Source organism: Stegodyphus dumicola, chromosome 1, assembly GCF_044657685.1.
Source record: "Stegodyphus dumicola isolate Sdum_Otavi_A_Nest chromosome 1, ASM4465768v1".
Classification (NCBI taxonomy): domain Eukaryota; kingdom Metazoa; phylum Arthropoda; class Arachnida; order Araneae; family Eresidae; genus Stegodyphus; species Stegodyphus dumicola.
Genome location: NC_140768.1, coordinates 124,112,259 through 124,127,710, shown reverse-complemented (window position 1 = coordinate 124,127,710; position 15,452 = coordinate 124,112,259). Strand labels below are relative to the sequence as shown.

Here is a 15,452-nt window from a genome sequence, read left to right as displayed (position 1 = left end):
TAACTTCTCAAATGCAAAGTAAAAAGACTTAAACCTGAAAGAAAATGATTAACTGTTAATATTTTTTAATGTTCTTGGAAGTTGCAGCCACAGAAAAATACACTTAAATTAGAAATTTCTCAAACAGCATTGTACAATTTGCTTAAACAAAGAATTATAATTAATAAAAAACTAACAAAAATGTATGCTTCAAGGAAGAGCAAAAAATACAGAAAGTTGAGAAATGTTGAAATTGCTTTTCTAGAATAGTTTTCAAGCCATAAAGCTCATACATATTTCTTTTTTCACAGCTTTTTTCACTAATTCACTAAGTAATAGAAGAGAATTTTATGTCACCTGACATATAGCTCAAAAATTGGAGAAAGAGAAATCCAACACTACTTATCACAAATTGCATGTTAAGAAGGAAGAAGCAGATCAACATGTAGCTGATAATTGGATAAAAGATGCTTTATTTGGGATCCTAATAGATACAAGTCACTCAAAATTTATAATACAGACAAACCTGAAATATGTTATAGAACATATACTGAAATTTAAAAATGAAACAGAAGTTTGTTTCAGAAACTGAAGAAATAAGTTATATTTTATTAATATGCAATACAGACCCCAAAATTAAGAAGACAGAAGCAGAAACCCTAATGCTCAAAAACAGTCAAGAATTTACTGCTGACTTAACCATAACATTAAAAACTCATGGATGGAAAATAGTATTTTTACTGATTTTCTTTTGAAATGGGACAGCGAATTGAAAAATGAAAAAACAGCTGCGCAGCAGAAATATTTTTTGAAAAGCACCGGTGTCTCTTCTTGCAAATACAACTTCTAACATTAAAATTTTAATTTTAGGCTATTATACAAGCTTTCAAATGTCACCTCAGAAAAGATGTTCAGTAAATGATGAAGAGAATTAAATTTTGTGAAAATGCAAGCACTTCGTAGAAGATAAGTAAGTTGATACCTCTGCTAGAGCAGAGGCTATGCATGATATGATAGTCAATGCAAGAATTAGTCTCTTAAAATCATATAAAAACTGTAGCTTTTACATAGAAAAAAATTTCAGAGGAACTGTGAACTAATGTTTCAGATATTAGTGAGGAAATTATGAGGATTCATTTCTGGAATATTTGTCAATTTACTACAATACTAAGACAAGGTGCATAAATGTTGACTATGAATTCATGAAAAGAACTGCGGAAGCTCACAGTGAAAGTAACGACATCCCATAATCAATCAAATCCAGAAAAGAATTGCAAATTCTAAGAAAAATTCTTGAACTGAAAGTTACAGATAAAAAAAAAAAAAAAAAAAAAAAAAGTTATATTAGTGAGGAAATTATGAGGATTCATTTCTGGAATATTTGTCAATTTACTGCAATACTAAGACAAGGTACATAAATATTGACTATGAATTCATTAAAAGAACTACAGAAGCTCACAGTGAAAGTAACGACATCCCATAATCAATCAAATTTAGAAAAGAATTGCAAAGTCTAAGAAAAATTCTTGAACTGAAAGTTACAGATAAAAAAAAAAGAAAGTTATATTAGTGAGGAAATTATGAGGATTACTTTCTGGAATATTTGTCAATTTACTGCAATACTAAAAGTTGAATATGAATGCATTAAAAGAACTGTGGAAGCTCACGGTGAAAGTGGCGACATCCCAATTCAATCAAATCCATGATTGCAAACAAAAAAGCATTGCAAATTCTAAGAAAAGTTCTTGAACTGAAAATTACAAATAAAAAAATGTTATCAGCAGTTTTACGAAATTGAGAATGCAGTTGAAAAACTGTTGTTGAACAATATGAAACAAACACAGATAGAATAATTGTTTGCAACGGATAAAATTTCATCAAGAATGTAATTATAAAAATATTAGTATACAAATTTTAAAAATGCATTTTAATATTGTGTAAATAGTTCAATTTTAGAATTTTAATTGTTATTTATCATTAATCAGTTAATTGTTAAAATTTGAATTTTATAAGTAACTTTTTAATTTTTAGATAGGGTTTTTAGATTTTAATTTTAATTATTAGATAGCGTTACCGGAACACCTTACATTTAAAATGCAAATAATACACAATGTTTGGAAATATGTTCATTTGAAACAGAATTTTAAAAAGCAGGAAATTTTCAAGGTGAAAATGTGGTACTCACCTCTTTTAGCAACTTTCCTGTAGTATGTCAATGCAGATTCACAATTCTGAACTAGTCCCAGCCCTGCCCAGTGACGATAACCCTAAATTTACATTTAAATGAATAATACTAATTATTAATAAGTAATAATTAGTAACCTTGCATACAATTAATAAACAAAAAAGAAAATTTATTTACATTACCATGATCATTTGTGCCCAAGTATCTCCACCAAGAGCAGCAAATGTATAATAAACAATAGCCTATTAAAGAAAAAGAAAGGCAGAATTATATTTAAAAAAAAAAAAAACCCTAAAAATGCAAGACATAAATTTTAAAAGCTTTTCATAAACACGATGTTCTACTTTAAGAAATGATGGATTATTCAGATTTACTCATATACAAAATTATATATTATACATAAATATTTACAAAATTATACATTATATACAAATTATATAATTACACTGTTACTTTGTTTGCAGTGTTACATACGTATATAATATATACACACATTAAAAAAACTTACAAAATTTTAAATATTGAAAAAATATATGTATTGTAGTGCTTTTTACAGAAATAATTTTTTATATATATATCAAAGTAGCCAAACTTGAAATATATATATATATATAAAAAGTGAATTGCAAGAAGGCTCTCATCATTTTGGCAACAACATTTCAAAAGAGGCCCAGGCTTAGAAACTGATAATCATACATTATATAGTGATCAAAATTTAATTCCTAATGCATGATTCAAGTTATTTATAGTATGAACTATTTATACAGTACAAATTCTGTAATCCGGACTCGTCGGGACTTTGGCGATTCCGGATTAGGGGTTTTTCCGGATTATAGATCATCAATTTAAATCTGGTAGGATGGAATGCAGAAATTATACAATTAAAAATATGAAACTGTAATTTATAAGATAAAGAGCAGTTATGATCTAAAGGGTATCAAAATTTACAAAAAAAGGGGGGCTTAATATTTATTTGTTTACTTTATTAAACATTTCTTTCAATGTAAGTTGTTTAAATTGCTTCGTTTTTTGTGCTAATACTTTTTCTTTAATTCCATAAACAGACATAATTTCTTGTTCAGTTACAAAGTTTCACTGTTCAAGTCCTGTAATTGCTGTGTCGAGAATACCAACTAACTTGTCAATCGAAATTCTTTCATTTTCAATAACCTCTCTGTCACTTTCTTCAGTATCGAAAGCTGTTTTTTTCTGGATCTAGAACCATACTACAGATTTCACTGTGAGTTAATTGATTGAGGATTAGGGCATTGTCGTCGCAATGAACAACTTCTGTTATATCATCTTCATTTATTACTGCTTCTCCACATTTCTTTACAAATTCCAATAACTGTAAAATTTCAATATTAGTTTGCAATGTCCGAAAACCTTCAGATTCGCGTCTATCATCTTCATCATCCTCACCATGAAATATGGTAGCTGGCCATAAATTACGCCAAGCATTTTTTAACATATCTGGAGACACATCTTCCCACGATCTTGCGATGCTCCACACAGCAGATTTTATGCTTAAAAATTTCAAAAAGTCTTGAATAGTCTTGCCATTGTTCAACAAATTTAACATAGATTTTAAAAATGCTACTTTATATTTGTATTTCAGCACATGCACTATTCCCATATCCATAAGCTGAATGATAGACGTACAATTTGGAGGGAAGAATACAGATACATTATCTTTCAATAAAACTTTAAGTGAAGTATGCGCCGAACAGTTGTCAACAATCAGGACTATTTTTGAGTCATCAGGTAAACCAACTGAATTCAAATGTCGCCGAGGCTCGGGTATAAAATAATTTTCAAACCAATCAATCATTCATCAACGCTTGTGTCATCCATGCTGTTTTATTTGTGCGATAAATAACGGAGAAAATCCTTACTCCTTTAAACGCTCGCATAATTTTGAGACGGATATGCCTTTATCCATTTTTTGTAGCAATTCCACTACATTGAAGCATGCTTTCACCTTGTAGATCCTTTGGCAGCTCCAGAATCGGAAACTCTTTTTGACATAATCAAAAGTTCAAGCTTAATTTTTATAAAATTGCTCTAACAGTCTGCAAAAAAATAATAAACCATATCCAATTAGAAGATTAAAGAACAGTGCAATCTGCAACATTAACTGGAATGCCTTAGAATCAGTAAAGATAATTTTAGCCTATCTTATACCGTTCGTTATACATTAAACGTGCATGTGTAAAGCATACAAAAAAAAAGTTTGTGGCCTTGAGGTCCAGATTATAGATCATTCCGGATAATGGACGTCAGGATTACTGACTTTGTACTGTAGTATGACTTTGATGTAAAATATACACCAGATTGTTGTTGTTGTCTTGTCCATATTACATGGATAATTGGTTACGAGAGCCTACTCTGAAAAGATGTTGGACTTCTATTTTCTACCCTCAATTTTGAGGACCAATTAAAAACTGCCAAAATCTTCATAAAAAATTTCATAAATGTCTAAAGTAGGTTAAGATAATTCAAGTCAAACAAAATTTAGAAAGAAACATTCACTGGCCATCACTAAAAACAAGAGAATTAAATTTATTCCTTTTAAGTTTCATTAACTCAATAAATTTAATTAATTTCAGGTAAATATTTTTCTACAAGACTAAATTCAAAAACTGGAAATTTTGGTGATTTACTAGGAGAGCAAAGGATGCAATAAAAAACCAGGAGTTGGCAACTATGATATATATATGTAAATATTAAATATTTATGTATAATTATTTGTAAAGCTAAATTATGGGAGTTGGCTTATATTTGAATAAATTAATCTTACAAAAAACGTAAAAAAAAAAAAAAGAAAAAAAAAAAGAAAAAAAAAATTTTAAATCTTAAAAATTAATTTTCCATAGCTGAAAAAGTAATCTTAAAAATTACTTTTCCATAGCTGGGTTGGGTGAAAGCAATAAATCACCAATATTGCACTTTTATATTTACAAGTTTATGAGGAAAACTCATGTTAAATTAAATAAGGTATTCATTTTATGACAATGAGCTGTTTTATTTTCAACATTGTTTATAGTTCTGGTTTGCTGTCATCACAAAACAAAAAATAAAAAGATGTTTAAAAATTTGCACCTGACTTTTTCACCTGAGCCATTCTTAAATTTCTTTTTCACTTACGGAGAAATACCGAGCAGTCATAATGCTGTCAGAAATTTCAGGAAGCGCAAGCATTTCTAATTTAAAATTTGCTATATAAGAATTTCTTTCCCTGCTACGTTTCAGAGGAAAAAATAAAATGGCATAAAAAAATAACACTAGCACTGTTACCACAGATCATAAATAAGATAATAAATGAATAGAAAAATTGCACTAGCTTCAGGTGGATTATCATGTATTATCATGTATAGCAGAATTCAAACTATCATCATTAGCATCTGATGTTGACAATATTATTAGAAAATACTTCACTTGTTTTATTTGCTTGGCAACATTCTGACCGAAAGTTACAGGAATTTTTTTTTTCTTTTTTGAATTTTGGTAAATTTTCAAAGAGAAAATGCATTTTCAACTTACACTCAAAATACACTGTATGTATATATATATATATATATATATATATATATATATTGTACATATCTATATATAAGCAAATAGATGTTAGATCATTTTTAGATATGTAAATATTTATATACATATAATATACAAAAACTTTCTTTTTTTTTTTTTTTTTTTACTTACTTTTGCCAAGTTGGGAACGACGCCAAGACCAGCAGCATACATCAGGCCCAAATGCTACAACAGATTAAATAAATAAATAAAAAAAAAAAATGAAGTAAACTAGATTTTTTAAAGAGGTTATAAACTTTAAAACAATACTAAATGACTGAAATTAAATCAAAAATGTACAGTTAAAATACAAACAACAAACAAGTATTCGGATCTTTTCTGTTATAAGGCATACCACAAAAAGATATAAGTACCAATTTAACCCTCAGACATTACAATTAAGGCTTGAAAACTTTCCTCTAAAGCAGGCTTCTTAAATGTTTTTCAGCTGTGATCCCTTTTTATCAATATTTTTTTCACAACGCCTGGATCCCATAATATTTACGAAAATTTTGTGGGACCGCATAAGCATTGCACTAATTCAACACGCTTGTGAGTGAAAACGTCAATTTTTTCACTTGTACTGTAATATACTATTGCAGTTTTAGATCATTAACTTTAATTTCTAATTTTAAGACATAAAACAATGTGAAAATTTGAAATAAATAACAGACGAAATGACAGCGTTATGTGCAAAGCAAGTAAAATTAACATTTATATTATAAAAAGAATGCGTCGAAACGTTTTCGTTTTTTCTTGTCTTATCTTTACCTATTTTCAGATACATTGCGCAAAAACATTTAGCAATTGCAAATTATTATAATAAGTTAAAGAATATCAAAACTGCTCAAATTTTTGGCGACCCCCATGGGGGTTGGGACAGTTAAAGAAACTCTGCTGTAACATTTCATGGAAACTGGCTTGCACTGAAGTTAGACATGGAAAAAACCACAAACATCAAATACACAGCCAGCCTGTTCACTTGAGATCGAAACCAAACCAGGTCAAACTACCAGTATTCAGCAGTCGTAACTACTGGGCCAATGATGTGGCTCCAAAATGGCATGAATCAGTAGTATTTTATTATTATAGTTCCTAAGTGATCTTCTGACTTTATCTTTCCTTCCTGGAGCTGCAAAAATTTCCGTGTGTCACAAATTGTAAACCATTCTATAATGCATATTTTTACATCCATAACCCTTACATAACATATTACATACATAATCTAATGAGTAAAAACACTTTTGTCATCAGCTCATTTTGAATGCAGTAAAACTTTGAAGCCCTCATTGATATAGTTGCACCTAAGGGCATACTGAGAAGGGGAATCTTAAGTTTTTATGTATGTACACAGTGCAAAAAAAAAAAAAAAAAGGAAAAAAAGGACAGTTCTATATCTCCAGTTCTACTGGGCCAATTGACAAATTTCAAATTACATTTCATGTCTTGAAAGCATGACTTAAGATATATATTAGATTTATATATAGCATTGTTCTAACAGGTATTTTGACACAAAATAGGACTTTTCCTGACATAACATACCAATTTTTTTTCCATATTTCAATTCTACGACTCAAATTATGCCTAGGTATTATATTTTTTAAAATTTGGTGCGAAATTTACGGAGAAATTCAAAAATTTATCTTGGTCCAATTTTTTTCAGTTTGCGCCAAGAATAATTCACTTCACGAACCTCTTAATATGTGGCAATCAATTTTCCTTTCCCTTCCATTATACTGGAGAGGGGAAAAAAGCACCTCGTTCCTACCATTTTACATTGTGAATGAGCAGGAAAAAAGTCACATCATTTCTACTTCCAAATAATTTTAGCAAAGTGTCTAAACCACATTTGATGTTTTAGCACTTTCAACAAATATGACACATTTTAAAATGCGTCAATACATAAATTCACATATATCTTCGGATATTTTGAATAAAAAACTGTAATTTTTTGCAGGTATGCTTAAAAATATGTCTACTTCAAGATGATGGTAAAAATTTTATACATTATAACTAAAAATGTTTTTTGAAAAATGTATAAAAATTATTTAAAAATACAAACTTTAAAAATAAATCAATCATAGAATCATAGAATCGAAATATGGAAAAAAATGTATGTTATCTGAGAAAAAGTACAATTTTGTTTCAAAATACCTATATTAAAACAATGCTATAGCGTATTTGACAGCACATAAGATGCACTTTTTTCCCTAAATTTGGTCTCAAAAAAGTTACCTGCGTCTTATACGTGAAGCACACAGGTTAACTTTCAATACTGAATGCTATTTTTAGCCTGGATAAAGGTCTAGACACGCCTAACTTTTTCTACATCTGCCATAATTATTTTGCGCATGTGTGAAATATCTGTCGCCAAAAAGCTCCAAAGTTCGAAGCTGATGTCGAAGTTCGAATAGGTTCGATGGTCACCTTACGTCTATGGAGCCTTTCCTTCTTTACATAGACTTTCTTTGACTCAGCCGACACACGTGTCGGTATCAGTGCTACTCGATATAAATGTTTTGGTATCGGTGCTTAAAACTGTTTGTTTAAAAAAAAAATACCCTGGAAAATATGACTACAGGAAACAAGTGATTAAGCTATACAATTCAGTATAAACTAGGGATGTTAAACTATGCCAAAGTGCATGGAAACAGAGCAGCAGCAAGGGATTTCGGTCCACCACCTACCAAAAAAAAAATAGCTTGCCGTTTGTTAATTTTCCTTAATAAAAATATGTTTGGTAATTGCATTCAATGATTGTTTATTTGGCTTTTACGAAACATGAGAACTAAAAGAAACCACATTTTAAGTTATTGTGGTACTCTAATACATGTTCTAAGTCGCGCTTTCGAAACATGAAAAATGCAAGATGAATTTCGTCAAATGGCCCAATAAAACGGGAGATATAGAAAATGTCCTTCCCCCCCCACAGTGTTCCTAAATGTCATTTATAAATAACGACAAAGCTAAAGTTATTCTGCATTTAAAATATTAAAGTTTATTGTGGAAACGGATTTTCAAGAATTAATCTCGATAACTTATATTTGACACCACTAAAGACATTTTTTGACTGTGTGTGCACTGTGCTTCTTGCAATGAAAGTTTTTAAAATTTGAAATTCATTAAAAGCCATCTTGGATTGACAATGAACTCAGTATGGCAAACCTTTCCATTGAAAATGCAGTAGCTAAAAGCATTAATTTTGATATAGATTAACAAAAAAAAAAAAAAAGAAAAGAAAAGAAAAGAAAAGAAAAAGAGATAAAAGGGTTTTTTTTTGGGGGGGGGGGACTGATATAGTGTCTTGGCTTTTTTTTTTTTTTTTTTTTTAACATAAAAAAATGTCAGGTTAATAAAGCTTTTGTAAATATGTTTGTCTCTTATATTTAAATTGCTTTTTCTGGTTTAAACGATTTTTTGTTTTCCAAATACTGTTTTATTTTAATTAAATAAATGTTAATTACATATTCGTGCTGTCATTTTGTATGATGATTATTCCAAAAAGTGGGGCCCTGCATCTGGCCTCCACAGCTGTAGATCTGCCACTGGTTGTACCAGTTAACATTATCTAACAAATAGCATAATATTATCTTCAAGTTGATCAACTTGCATTATTTCAGGTATGGAATCATCAATTATGACATGGTATTTTAATTTCTAATTTTAGTTTTAAAAAGATTCACAGAGTTTTCACTAATAATTTCAATCAAGTCATCATATATTGTCAGTGGTAAATTATTTACAATTCCTTTCATTTTTCAGCTATACTTTTTTACACAAGACAGAATTTTTAGATAGAAAAACCTCAATTATTCAAAATGCTAATAAATACCTCATGTTCAACAATTTTAATTATTCTATGTTCTGCATAGTGTCAATATGATGTTACTTTTGTCAGTGTAAATAATTGTTTTAAAATGTTCATAAATTTTGCTGTATTTATAAGTACAATAAACAAATAAGGATTTTAAGTCAAGAAATCATAGTTTGATGATCATCTGGACATGCTCAAATCGAAAAAAGAAAAATATGTTCAATTATTTACAAGACAATACAATTCTTTCTTTCTTTTCTCTCCCTCTCTTCGTTTGGGGGGGGGTGTTGCTAAAGATAAGCAAAGCAAAGAGAAAACTAGCAAATCACCAGAAGATCTATCAAGAATGACTATCAAGATACAATATTATAAGAACTGGTAATGTTGAAAAACATTTTGTTCCAGTTAAATATGAAAAAGACCATATTATTTCCCGTACTTTTACAGAGGAGAATTTTCAAATAATTCATGAGATTCACACTGCAGTCACTCATTGAGTGGGAAATAGAATGATGAAAGAGTTTAAGACAAGGTATAAGAACATTATAATCAAAACTTTAATGACATATTTAAGTCTTTGTGAACCTTGTCAAAAGAAACAATGCATTTTAAGAAAAGAGCTTGTTAAAACAATTAACAAGCTCTTTTCTTAAAATGCATTGTTTAAATGCAAGCACCGAATTACGTTAGAAGTGTCATACTGATATCAATGACATGTAATCATAAGCAGATGGAGACTTTATAATGGTTTTTCAACACTGTTTAACATAATTTATACAGTTAAAGAGTGTTAACAACAAAATGAGCTGAGAAAGTTTTTTATCATCTGTTAGATGTATTTGCAATATTTGGAGCACTAAGCATCTTGTAAAAAGATAATAACGACAAATTTGCTAATAAAGTTGTTGAAGAAGTTTCTGCAATGTAGAATAAACTCAAAAATGTTTATGGAAAGAAAAGTTATAGTTAATAACGAGGCTATGTTGAAACAGCAAACTATGTTATCCACTTGGTTTGAAACAAAAAATACAACAAAGGGGTCAAAAGAAATAATCCATGCAATTTAGAAAAAATTGAGCATATCACTCATAAATTGATCACGGTCCATCTGAGGTTATATTTGGTAGTAAAACTAAACCAGCTTTAACAACCTGCATGCCAGCTGATACTTTATCAAGACTTACAAATGAAGAAGATCTTGCTGTATTAAGAAATCAATCTCTTAATAATGGCCAACTTCAGACAGTAATCTCAACCAAGGATGAGGATATAAGTCCAATGAATGATCATAACATGAAAATGGAACTGGGTGCTTTGAGTGCAGAGTTAGAGGTAATAACTGTAGTAAGTTGAATCCAAAAGAGAAATAAGAGTGTTTGGCAAGTAGAAGGGGAACAACACAATTCTGAAACAGAAAAGACCAATCATGAAAATGTGAAAGCAAAAGGTTTCATCAATACGAAAGTGGAAGATAATGAAGAAAACAAGATTCTTCTTTTGCACTCAATGAAGTTTCGGAAAATATTCAAGAAACTCGATACTCCAATAAATAAGCACGAAGAAAAATTGTTATGGTTTCGAAGTTAAAATCTGATAATATAGGAGAAACTGTTTGGAAAAGAATACTAGAGGTAGACAGGAGTAAAGCTGATAGCCGGAATGATATCGCTGTTACAATTTCTAAGGACCATAAAAATTTATATAAACTAACTACAAAACTTGACATTTTAAACCAACTCTACATAAGAAATGATTTGACGGTCTACAAGGAAGGTTTTATTTCATTCAATAAATTTCCACATACTGAAATAAGTCCAAGAAAATGTGCTCATAAAAATTCTAGTTTAGGTTGTCAAGGATTTTAGTATTGCAACTGTAATTCAAATTGCTGCAAATGTGAAAATTAAAAAACTCATAGTAACTCTAAATTCTACAGAAACATTTCTAACCAAAAGAATTTTTTTTAATAAATGAAACAATATTGTGATTTCAATGTAATTTGTTTGCATCTGTTTGTTGCCTTAATTTGTTTGCTATAATAAACAATGAATGTATCTTATAATTAACAGTAACATTTTTTTAATACTGACCAAACTTCACTGCTAACAAAACTGTTAATATTGTTACAAAATGCCTAGCTGCGGTAAGTTAGCTTCCCCGGCAAAGCAGGTTTAGGGTTTCCAGAAAATGGCAAGGGTGGGCAAGATTGTCAGATGTGGCATAAAATCGCCCATCTGTTGACATTTGGCGATATACCATTGACGCATGGAGATCATTCTAGAACGAATTGTTGCTGGTTTGCTGCAGAATGTTCTCAAAGGCAGGCCGAAAGCTATATAAACCCTACTGGTACACGGAGTAGAGAGTCTCTTGTAGTTTATTGAGTTGATCGTCGTCGATTTGGTCGCCGAGTGTATCATGAGTTAGTGCACTAAGAGTGTGCATAGATTGTTTCACGGTGCTTGTCGTTGTTTTCTGACGACTGTAAATGTGCTTTTAGAGCTGTTATGAGTAATACTGGCTAATAAATTGTATTTTCATTCTTCCTCAAGTCTTGTCATTAATCACTCCATATCATGAACACATAAGAATGCAACAATATATATATCATTTAATGCACTTCATATCACATGACATTAAAATTACAGTTAGAGGTTTCAATTTATCACGCATAATTAATCACAGTAACCATACTTCATTGGTAACTATTAATATTTACCAGTAAATGTGATTATTATGCATTATTTATCACATTAATCAAAAGATAAGGTTTTTATTAATATTAACTGTATTTTTTACTTTGATTATAACATATATATGAATTTAAAAGTTGGTTGCATGTGAATGTGTAAAGTAGTAGTTGCAGTCAAGATCCAAATTAATATTTCTTTGTTTCCATTGACAAACATTTTTATTGCTACAGATTGATGTTCCAGTTAAGCTCAAGGTAGAGATGGATTAGAATTGGGATCATTAATTGGAAGTCGTTACAATTAATTGTTACACTTTTAGATGAAATTGATTTTCACACAACCCTTTCTACTCTAAAAATACACTTTTATTCCATATGCAGTGGCTCCTTCAATGCATACTACCTTACCTTGTTTAATTTTTTTATTTATATTTTTAATAGGCTTCAATAAACTATACCTATAAAGAGATCTTACATTAAGTGCTACACATTGTAGTCAAGTCATACACAAAACTTTTATTTCAATGAAGTATATTGCACTTGGATTAATAGTAGAGTTATTTACAGTGAAACCTCTGTTCATGAATTCATTCATTCCTGAAGGCCATTCAATGACTGAACATTGACATTAACCAAAACAATTTTCCCAAAAAGAATTACATTAGTTCTTATTAATGAGTTAATTTATTACTGGATCACAGATAACTGCTTATTTAAACTTTACAGTAGTTCTTTGTGTAGATGTTCATAAACCAAAATCAATGGGATTTAATAAATATAAAACAAAAAGATAAACAGAACATTAAGCAAATAAAATAGACAAACTCTTAATTTAATTTTACTGTACTTGTATAAAGGTTCTAAATCCAAAAAATATTACTAATGATAGCGAAGAAAGTGACAGAGAGTGTGCTGAGAATGAAAAACTTTTCATAGACAATTTAATGGGAGTACTGGACTTGTCAATTACAGGATTTGAACAATGGAACTTTTTAACTGAACAAAAAATTATGTATATCCATAAGAATTAAAGAGAAAGTATTAGCACAAAAAATAAAGCGACTTATACAGTCAAAAGTCGTTAATTCGGACACCCATAATTCGGAATGATCTATAATCCGGACCTCAAAACTAAAAACTTTCTGCGCATGCGCCGCGTTGACACATGCGCATAGGCGTTTACGCGTGCGCGTAAGACCTTTTACGACTGCGCATATGAGTGTGCGCAAGTGCAGAATACGTTTTCGCGTACACGTTTTATGTATAATGGACGTATAAGCTAAAATTATCTAATTATCTATTTCAGTTAATGTTGATGATTGCGTGGTTCCTTAATTTTCGAATTGGATCCGGCTTATTATTTTTTGCAGACTGTAAGAGCAATTTTATAAAAGTAAGCTTAAACTTTCGATTATATGAAATAGAATTTCCGATATATATTTGTTAATACGTAAAGGATCTAAAGCAAAAGTATGTTTTGAAATCCGAAATCTGTTTATCAATTTCAAGCTGCTCGGCGGGGGGATCGCCGCGGCAGGCGCGTAATGAATTGGAAGTTGATCTGTCAACACTATCCTTATCTTCAGCGCAGATGTTTTTATTTTATTTGGCTTATAATTCCTTACCAAATGTAGTATTTCATCTCGATATGCTCTGTCTTTGATATGATTTAAAACAAGTTCCTCGTCATTATAATTCGCTTTCGATAGCGAAGAAAGTGACAGAGGTTATTGAAAACGAAAAAATTTCGATTGACAAATTAATCAGTGTTCTAGACACAGCAATTATAGGACCTGAACAGCGGAACTTTGTAACTGAACAAGAAATTATGTCTGTTTAATAGAATTAAAGAGAAAGTATTATCACATGAAACGAAGCAAAACTTAAACAACTTACATTGAAAGAAATGTTTAATAAAGTAAACAAATAAATATTAAGCTTTTTCTTTTTGCAAATTTTGATACCCTTTAGATCATAATTGTTCTTTATTTCATAAATTACGGTTTCATATTTTTAATTTTAGAATTTCTGCATGCCATCTTACGAGATTTAAACTGATGATCTATAATCCGGAAAAATCGATAATCCGGAATCGCCGAAGTCCCGACGAGTCCGGATTAACGACTTTTGACTGTATTATACTTATATTTAAAGAAATGTTTAATAAAAAAAACAAATATTCAGCTTTTGTTTTGTAAAATGTCATCACCTCACGGTCATAAATGTTTGATTACTTCATAAACTACTTCTAATTTAAATTTTATAATTTTTATGCGTCATCTTACTAAATTTAAAATGACTATCTAATACCTAGAAAAATCCCAAATTCTGAATTGCCGAAGTTCCAACGAGTTCAAATCTAAAACTCTGTATTGTACAGTCAAAAGTCGTTAATCCGGACTCGTCGGGACTTCGGCGATTCCGGATTATCGATTTTTCCAGATTATAGATCATCAGTTTAAATCTCGTAAGATGGCATGCAGAAATTCTAAAATTAAAAATATGAAACCGTAATTTATGAAATAAAGAACAATTATGATCTAAAGGGTATCAAAATTTGCAAAAAGAAAAAGCTTAATATTTATTTGTTTACTTTATTAAACATTTCTTTCAATGTAAGTTGTTTAAGTTTTGCTTCGTTTCATGTGATAATACTTTCTCTTTAATTCTATTAAACAGACATAATTTCTTGTTCAGTTACAAAGTTCCGCTGTTCAAGTCCTATAATTGCTGTGTCTAGAACACCGATTAATTTGTCAATCAAAATTTTTTCGTTTTCAATAACCTCTGTCACTTTCTTCGCTATCGAAAGCGAATTATAATGACAAGGAACTTGTTTTAAATCATATCAAAGACGGAGCATATCGAGATGAAATACTACATTTGGTAAGGAATTATAAGCCAAACAAAATAAAAACATCTGCGCTGAAGATAAGGATAGTGTTGACAGATCAACTTCCAATTCATTACGCGCCCGCCGCGGCGATCCCCCGCCGAGCAGCTTGAAATTGATAAACAGATTTCGGATTTCAAAACATACTTTCGCTTTAGATCCTTTACGTATTAACAAATATATATCGGAAATTCTATTTCATATAATCGAAAGTTTAAGCTTACTTTTATAAAATTGCTCTTACAGTCTGCAAAAAATAATAAGCCGGATCCAATTCGAAAATTAAGGAACCACGCAATCATCAACATTAACT

The 15,452-nt window shown here is 30.1% G+C and overlaps 1 protein-coding gene across 4 annotated transcripts in view; it reads right to left on the bottom strand.

The window, feature by feature from the left end:
• LOC118195881 (protein sel-1 homolog 1-like) overlaps positions 1-15,452 on the bottom strand; it is a 141,351-nt gene that overhangs the window by 68,606 nt on the left and 57,293 nt on the right. For all 4 annotated transcript variants that reach the window (XM_085819979.1, XM_085819982.1, XM_085819977.1 and 1 more), the window contains 3 exons: positions 5,873-5,926; positions 2,347-2,406; positions 2,165-2,246 (listed from right to left, as the gene is read on the bottom strand). In XM_085819979.1, the coding sequence (XP_085676105.1) occupies positions 2,165-2,246; positions 2,347-2,406; positions 5,873-5,926 (196 nt within the window). The remainder of the gene's footprint in view (positions 1-2,164; positions 2,247-2,346; positions 2,407-5,872; positions 5,927-15,452) is intronic.